The 8,495-nt window shown below is 40.9% G+C and overlaps 2 protein-coding genes across 2 annotated transcripts in view; one reads left to right on the forward strand and one right to left on the reverse strand.

Moving 5' to 3' along the window:
* T265_06145 (hypothetical protein) overlaps positions 1-8,495 on the reverse strand; it is a gene marked incomplete at both ends in the record, with an annotated part of 43,653 nt that overhangs the window by 24,889 nt on the left and 10,269 nt on the right. The window contains one exon of the mRNA XM_009171338.1: positions 5,550-5,652. Within this exon, the coding sequence (XP_009169602.1) occupies positions 5,550-5,652 (103 nt within the window). The remainder of the gene's footprint in view (positions 1-5,549; positions 5,653-8,495) is intronic.
* Positions 1-8,495, forward strand: part of T265_13959 (hypothetical protein) — a gene marked incomplete at both ends in the record, with an annotated part of 41,453 nt that overhangs the window by 17,932 nt on the left and 15,026 nt on the right. Inside the window, 2 exons of the mRNA XM_009171360.1 lie at positions 2,381-2,577; positions 7,369-7,587. Of these exons, the coding sequence (XP_009169624.1) occupies positions 2,381-2,577; positions 7,369-7,587 (416 nt within the window). The remainder of the gene's footprint in view (positions 1-2,380; positions 2,578-7,368; positions 7,588-8,495) is intronic.

Genomic DNA, 8,495 nt, shown 5'->3' on the forward strand with positions numbered 1-8,495 from the left:
GTTACGGAACTAATTGTTTTGTGTGTTACCCAGTCATTCTCGGAAAAGAACGACCAGAAAAATAAATGTACAAAGTCGTTTCGTCGAACTAGAGGGTACTGAGTTATTGTGCTTTGCTCAGTCCAATTTTGTTGAATTAGTGAGCAGACTGCTGTAAACTTTCGATCAAGTACAGTGGAGTGGACAAGTTTCTGCTAGTATTGCAGGACAGTGTGCCAATGTTACCAAGTGTATTTCCATCACCATCTATATCAACAACAGACGGCAAAATCATTGTGAAGTTTCTATCGAGTGTCACATGCATTTTCATCTTATCGAGTTTCAAACGGTTGGTGATCTGGTTCGCAAGCTGGGTGATATGTAATCGTCGATCAGTTTGTTTAACCTGTGAATTTGACTTGAAGTGTGATTTTTTTGTTTAACCAGTTGTTGCTTTATTTTGGGGGAAGTACCGTTCCACCCACGTCTACAAGTTTAGTCTCGATGACGACGAAATTGCTCGTGCGATTAGGCGTTTAAGCCGACAACACTTGTCTTAAGCATACGGTTACAGTTACCATACTTTCCGCGATTAATGATGACTAATCAAACGAAACTCATAGGATGACAGCACACTTCGCAAGCATCATGATACATGACCTAATGGAAGGGAGTGCAGAGGGGCCACCGAAGCGAGTGATCAGCATATTTTCACAGAAAAATATTTAATCCGAAAATTTCGAACTGAATTTGCGACGAAGATATCGATGTCCACGCAGCATTGTACATGTTTTAATCAGCGTAATCATTCCGTTTATGAAAGTTTACGCTTATTACTCCCTCGTCTCAAACCGGAGAATGTGTAAACTAGGTTACTCTTATATGCAGTTCTTAGGTGACAATTTGAGAGTATTCCGCAGTTAGTAACTGCAAAAATGAATTGTTGGGGTCCACGGAGTGGTTCGGACATTAAAGTGACGTTGGCTGCAGCGTATTGAAAGCACAAAACAACCTATTGTTTAGCGTTAGAATAATTTTAATTATAGTGAAAATTTAGCGTTGGAGAAAGATTCTAAATTGTTCCGCATTTAAGGATGAACTGTAGCTTTTTTAAGATTGGAAAGCATAACCCATGCAAGTGTAATTTAAAAAAAATTACTCCGTATTTCAAAACTGAACCTGTGCAGTAATGTCTTTTGTAGAATGTCAAGCAATCCATTCAAATGTGGTCTTTCTCTTGCCTGATATATACTCCAATTATGAAAAGTGCTTTGAAGCATAGTCAAGTGAACAACTCGTGCTCCAGATACTGAAGCAGACGCTGTAAATAGCTGACGACACTGTCTGTTCCTACTGAGTACCAAGGAAAGTAACTGGTAAAACTCGCGTGGCCGCATGCCCTTTGAGAGTATGTGCACGGGATGGAGAAATACATTCACAATGCCCACATCTGGCCAAGCAAAAGTGCTACTGTGATTTAAGGCGAATATGTCAGATAGCCGGAGAATGACCAATTTCTCTCTTGACAGAATGCAAGTGTGGATTCGTCAGTAATTTCGATCTGGGGTGCTTGTCATGAGCTGATATATCCTGAACTGATACTCAGTGTGTCCGAATGGGTGTTCGAAGAATGGGGGAACGTTTCTGTCATGCCTGCTTTAAAACTTTTGCACCGATCATACTACTGTTAGTCACACAAAGTTTTATACTGATGAATTGCCAGCACTGGCTTACTCCAGCTGCGGGATAAAATCATGTATACAAGGTTACAGATATATAATGTGTTGTGCTCTTGTCAGGAAAAGGATGTTACAAGACAAAAAACTTGTCCTCATACCAGTTTTCATTCTGGTTTATTGTCGCGCTGCAGAGAGTGAACATTTCCTCCAGCACTTAACAGTTGTGCAGAACGTATTTATACAGTGGATAAAGATCCAAGTAAACAGAGGATGGACAAAATAGTGGTTATAAGTGAATTTTTCTGAGGACCAATAATCTTTCTATCACTTCACAGTTTTCCGGCACCGCCCAGGGTACTGACAATTAAGTACGCAAAAACACCTGTGAATAGCTGGGACAACTTTACCCTAATAGATACGCTCTGTGTCTTTTGACGAAGTGCCTGTAAATCAGGCGAGAAATAGAAGCGTCCAACTTAGTATGGATGCCACTGTCAATTCTACCTTGGAACTAAACCATTCAGTTTTCCTCTGAAATTATGTGATGTAAAACCGTGCGGTCCAAGGGCAGCAGCTCATTAAACCGGCTGCATTTACAGTTCTATGATGATTGTCTAGTAATACGGTTAATGAACTCAAGGCGGATTATCTGATAAGGGGGAGGAAATTATGCGATGCTCTAAGTAATGAGCTCATGTTTCTTTGCTTCCCCTTTATATCAGATAAACCCTGTGAGGCAAGGGGTCAGTTTACATGCCGGACTCAAAAAGACAGCCCGGAAAAACCACCAATTTGCATTCCTCGTTCAGCAGTGTGCAACGGTATCATTGACTGTCCCAATGGAGATGATGAGATGGAAGGACCTCGCACTGGTTGTACCACACCGTCCTGTGCAATTAACAATGGTGGTTGTAGCCAGGTAGGTTTGCCTGTTTTTTCACTTCGTAATGCTTAACATCGTTTCCACCTCTAGATGGGCGATATTTTGGTAAAAGTAAATTACGAGCAACTCAGCGAAGGAAGTTAACAGTCTTATTTTGTTCTTTACTGGCCACTTGAGCACAACGACTAAACTATCGCCTAACGTTCTACATTCTAATCAGCCTATCGCGATCTACTCGATATGCCATGTCAGTAACATATTTTGGACTTAAGTGTACGAGACTTCCAAGTGAAGGAATTCCCTCAACTCCAGATGAAAAGTTTCACCTGAGCTCTGCTAACGCAAAAGTTTGTCTAACTTCGTTTGGCGAAAGGTGTATCATCTTCAAGGCTTAGAAGATGTAGAATTTGGTATGAATCGTCAAAATTGCACTAGACAACCACATTAAATGTAAGTAAAACATGGGAGACGTTCCTCTAGCATAAATGCTTATTTTTCCTTGTCTTAAATGAGACCAAGTGAGCGTGTGCACCTGTACATTATTAAACCACACCACCTCGCACACCATATGCAGTTACGTTCTAACCAATACACAAGAAGAGTTTTTCAATCTATTTTCCTCCATATCCTAACTAGCTATTGAAAACCATGTCTTCGCAAGCATGTAAGGCATGGCGGTTAAATGTGATCGGTGACCGCAAGCCATCTCGGTGAACAAACAATACCAGCACAATTTACCTACTTATTTAGATCAAGTAGTTAAACAATACCGTCTTATTACGCACGATCAGCCACACGGTGACGGACAAGACGCTGCATGCATTCAGCTGGGTTACTAAGACTCTTCAACAGAACATTACAGATTAATGGCAGTGCTTTGCCTAATTAAGCTCGTTGAATAAACAAATGGTCGCCTTAAACAGCACAACACTGTTGACCTAACAGACATTTCAGTATTTTTTGAATTTATAAAAAGCGCATGCAAAACATCCAGCTTTTGAAAAAATCAGCCACTCTTATCAGCCCTCTAGAGGAGTTAGCGAAAAGCCTATCATAATCACATTAGTTTTTATGAGTGCTTCTAACCACAAACTAGTGTCAGTAACATGAAAACTCTCCTTAGCAGCAATCTGACCATTTGCTGACACTGAACGCGTTATTGATAGAAGTTTTCTTACATGGATGTGCCAGCGGTTTAACTCGTTGAATACCAACATACCTTGTACTCCTCTGTCGTAATTCCACGGAGAATTTACCACAGACATTGTCGTGCTTTTCACAGAAATGTTGCAGCCTGCCTCCTCTAGATGCAGTCCACACCATCTATGAATTTTATCAGAAGTGTCTGTTATTACTATATTAGGCCGATTGACCCAGCAGTTTAGCGACCTCGATTCGGGTGACAATCAGGCTACAGATTATTAACATGTGATCTCAACATTCGTACAAACCACCTGTATGTCGAGCTGGGTTGAACGGGCAAACTGCACATATCGAACGGTTGAATTACTAACAGGCATATGGATTGTGGCGGCTGGGCTGACGCGAAAATCTTCTAGTATAGGACTAGATTTGTGGATTACCGGCACAAAAAACACAACAAGGTAATTTCCACTGACGGAAAATTGGGTCCATTTGCTGAGCTCTGCCTTTCTTTCCTGTAAATAGAACGTGAGTGCAGAATGCGACGCACTTGCCTGGTTAAGGGAATCGGACTTGATTGTGGATTACCGGCACAAAAAACACAACAAGGTAATTTCCACTGACGGAAAATTGGGTCCATTTGCTGAGCTCTGCCTTTCTTTCCTGTAAATAGAACGTGAGTGCAGAATGCGACGCACTTGCCTGGTTAAGGGAATCTACCTGCTTGACCTTATGGTGCTTGAGCACACACTATCACGCCAAACCCGAGTAACCACGAATTTCATCCCAATAAATCATTTTCCGAAAGGGTATAGATTCCTTGTACGAGTGTAAGATAAAACAGCCGGCAAAAATGAATGTGAAAAAGGGAGTCTATCGTTTTTGTATTGTTCGTGTTACTGTATGGGGTGAAGTAATACTTATGATGTGCGAAAAATTGTTCGAGAAACATTTACTGTGAATCACAAGAGATGGGAATAGTTTGGCATCGAAAATCAGGAGAGGCGTGTTAGGAATACATACGAGAAGCTGGTCATGCATAATCCCAACGCACGCGCTGATCGACGAGAATTGTGAGGAATTGGTTTTTTGAGATGGAGTTTGGTGCGTGAATTATCATCGTACTCTCGAGAAATGTCATCATACTTGGTCCAATTTTACCTCGGTTCGGTCCAGTCAACCTTCGCGAGCATTGCAGGTACAATGACAGCATTAGAAACACGGATTTGAGTTACTATAACGATTTGGGATCGAAACGACGTGGACCTGCTACTACACATGGCCTGAAAGTATCGGAAAATGACCTAATTTCATCTACCGTCACTATCACTCGGAATTCCCGTAAGTAAGCGGTAGGTCAAACGATCGACAAATCTGAACCGATTTTTACTTTGTGTTGTTTAATTTGGCACATTATCTCGAAATGTTTGGCATTGAGAAAGAGATTTGGGCTCCCCTGCTCGGCGTGATTATGTGATTGCACATCACCAAACCGGTTTTCGGAGTCAGTTTAGTTGCTTTTCTACACGATAAATGAAACTTAATTGATTCGACTGGGGTTTACGTAGTTGCGTGTTACAGTTTGAACTGCTTGCTGAATGACCACATAAGATACTCAGAATTGGGATCGAAACGAATTCCGTTAGAGTTAACATACGATGCTTTAGAAACAGCTGACCCGATATTCCATTGAAGCAATTTCCTGAAAAGCTTTCTCGAATATGTTATACTTGAAAGAGTGCCTTCTAGTGTTACAGTACCTTCGTCATTCGTTTACTTCAGCGGAACATTCTAACACCAATTAACTTGGGACTCTTCGTCACACAACCTAGCTGCACTTATCATTGGCGTGTACATCTACTTACATGCGTGACACGATCGAGCGTAATGTTCGGATTTCGCGATAACATCTAACGACTGCATGGGGGTACATCCACATTGTTTGCTACTGGCAAAGTGCGTACCTCGCTGAAAAAGAGCTAAAACAAACTTGGCTGATAACCTGTCCGTGCAGCGTTTTTACATTGACATTCAGCCCCTAGTTTGGAGCCTCACAATGGACAAGCTTCAATTGAAATTTTAGTAAATAGCAGTATAATCTGGCAATAAAAGGTTGACTGAACCGCATAATGGTCCGTAATTTCAAAGTACACGATTCCCGACTTTGAAAATTTGCATCAGGACGCTGGAGAGTCTCTCCATTTAGTGCTCGTACTACTTACTCTTCGAGAAATTCACAGTCTGCAATCACCGCGTTTTGAGTCGATTGTACTAAATTGTTGTATGGATAGGTGTATTTGGGTTTACATTACCCTACCGATAGTGGAAACGCCAGGCAGGGCATGCATATTCACGTAAACTTCGGGTCGAATAGCAACATGCGCTAGTTGGGTGTTTTTTCTGGGCTAGCTTGGCACACAAAATTGCACTGCACAACGCCATACGCTCACAAGTAGCATTAGTGTTTCTTCAAATAGAGTACTCTGCCTACTGTAGAAATCACGGCAGCTCAGCAATCGGTCAGTTAAGCTGTGTACATAAAGCTGAAAATGCAGTGATTGGTAAACGTCTTGAAGTGGAATTACGTTGCTATTCTCAAAGCAAATTGTTCAACCATAGGCCCCTTAAAAATCCCGTGTTCCATCGACTCATCAATCTGAATCGGTTGTTGACTATGTGGACAGTAAAGTATCCATCTTCCTCCCTGTCACAAATAAAATTTCTGATTTCGTGGCAGTGAGTCTGTAGGGTGTTTACTCCTATAAATCCCCCCAAGGTCCGTTATATCTCATATATCTGCATGATGTGGTTGGCTTCTGGCATCACATGAAACGTAGATAGGCTTGGTGGAAGCTTTACGTATAAAAGTAGTTTTTGAGTTACAGGATTGCAAACCAACGCCGGTTAGCTAGATATTCGTTCCATTCTGAGTAGAGGAAAAGCGGTATATTAGTGTCATTAGCTTGTTTCCAGGACAGTTTTGGTCTCAATTAATCGCTTCAATTTTAGACAGTCTTGAATGAGAAACTCTAGAGAAACTTATTGTGGACAAGAGGCAAACATATAGACCTCATGTTGAGTCGCACTTATATATTCACCCTTTTATTAAACAAGGTAATCTGTAGGTTCGCATTTTTCCCATGTGAGACTGATGAATGAGGTTTACATCACACAACCAGCTGTCGCTTAGCACGCGTCTTCTTTAGGTCAACGATGCGACAGTAAAATTATTTACTGGTGAGAAGGAACTGAATGTTCACATTTTTTCTATATCAGCAAACAGATTGGTTGTAAAACATCCAACCAACGCATGCAAGAAAAACAGTGAAAAGCATATTTTTAGTTCATTAATGTTATTTCTTTCTTATGAAGCTGTTGAGTTTTAAGGTCTTATCGGGACAAAAAGGAAAGTCACCTGACACACCAGTGCCTGAATTTTGTGACAAGATTCTTGTTACTATCAGAAGATAAGCATCCTCTTCAATTTACTGCTGAGAAATCACCCAAGAAATATAGTTTACGCGCTCATTACACTTGAACAAATGCGTGCAAATCAAACTTTGATCTTTTTTAAAAGAACTTTAAAGACGTGATTGAGAAATAACCATACAGTCTCTGTAACTTTAATGCAATTTACTGAATACGCAACTCAATTTGATTTGTCATTCTGTTTGACCCTACCAGTTGTGCGAGGTGGTTGGAAGGCAGGTAAAATGCAGCTGCAACCCTGGCTATTTCGGTCTGCCCGAAAACCCTCAGATTTGTGTTGCTATTGGAGACGTTTCGGTTTTGTATTTGGAAGAAGGCCAACTGCATCAAAGAAACTTCAGAGAATCCCACTCAACTGTTTACCGGTTATGGGCGGACCCCGAAGGTAATGAAGACACGGGGCAGCTGGTTATGGTGAGTAACTTTTTCATCTTTTTATTTAGATGAGTAGAGAAAACGCAGATGTTCAGAGGAGTTTGTGGAGAGGATTACAGTAATTGTAGCCCTTCCCGCCTAACAACATATTTTATCAGGAACTTTAAAAATCCTTTTGTTCGAATGAGCATTATCCTGCATTTTCTAATTACGACATTTGTTTATCACCTACAGGTTGTTTTTACTTCTTGCTCACTACTTGCGCGGTCCTAAACTGAATCGTTCGCATTTCGCTGCCTACCATATTTGATCCCACACATATCAATGTCATTTTCTATGGATAACAGCCTTGTGGCCGTCGGAAATCATGTGTGCATTGAGTACCTTTTCCAGGGCGACAACTTTCACACTGACTGAAGTGATGATTTATATTGGTATCTTTCTCTACGAAAATGAATTTAGTGTTCATGCGATATAGAAGTTGGTTCTTGCTCACTTAGACGGATCGCACTCATTCTCCATTAATTCACTACCCAACCTGAACACTAGCCCAATGAAATGTCCCAATGTCCAGCATTATGTATATCACTGACGCGGACATTGGTCCGAAAGTTGTGCAGCTGAACTTTTGCTTAAGTCATTTTCATAAAACTATGAATTTGAATCTGATGGAATATCGAAATTTAAATTTACTGCTTATACCAACTTTCGGAATATTTTGGAGACGACGGTAAGTACATTGGTAGCATTACAGCGGTTGTGAACCATTTCTGAGACAAAATACTTCATAGATTATTTAACTTCTTCCGGTTTCGATCAGAAAGCGGATTAACTAGAAAATAAATTATATATCAGTTTGCCTACTCTATAGAGGAAAATGTTGGTAGCTCGGGCAGCGTAGATGGTGGTCGTTGACTTGTTCGCTGAGCTGGGCAATTTGATTGCAA

The sequence above is a fragment of the Opisthorchis viverrini genome, assembly GCF_000715545.1.
Source record: "Opisthorchis viverrini unplaced genomic scaffold opera_v5_122, whole genome shotgun sequence".
NCBI lineage: Eukaryota > Metazoa > Platyhelminthes > Trematoda > Opisthorchiida > Opisthorchiidae > Opisthorchis > Opisthorchis viverrini.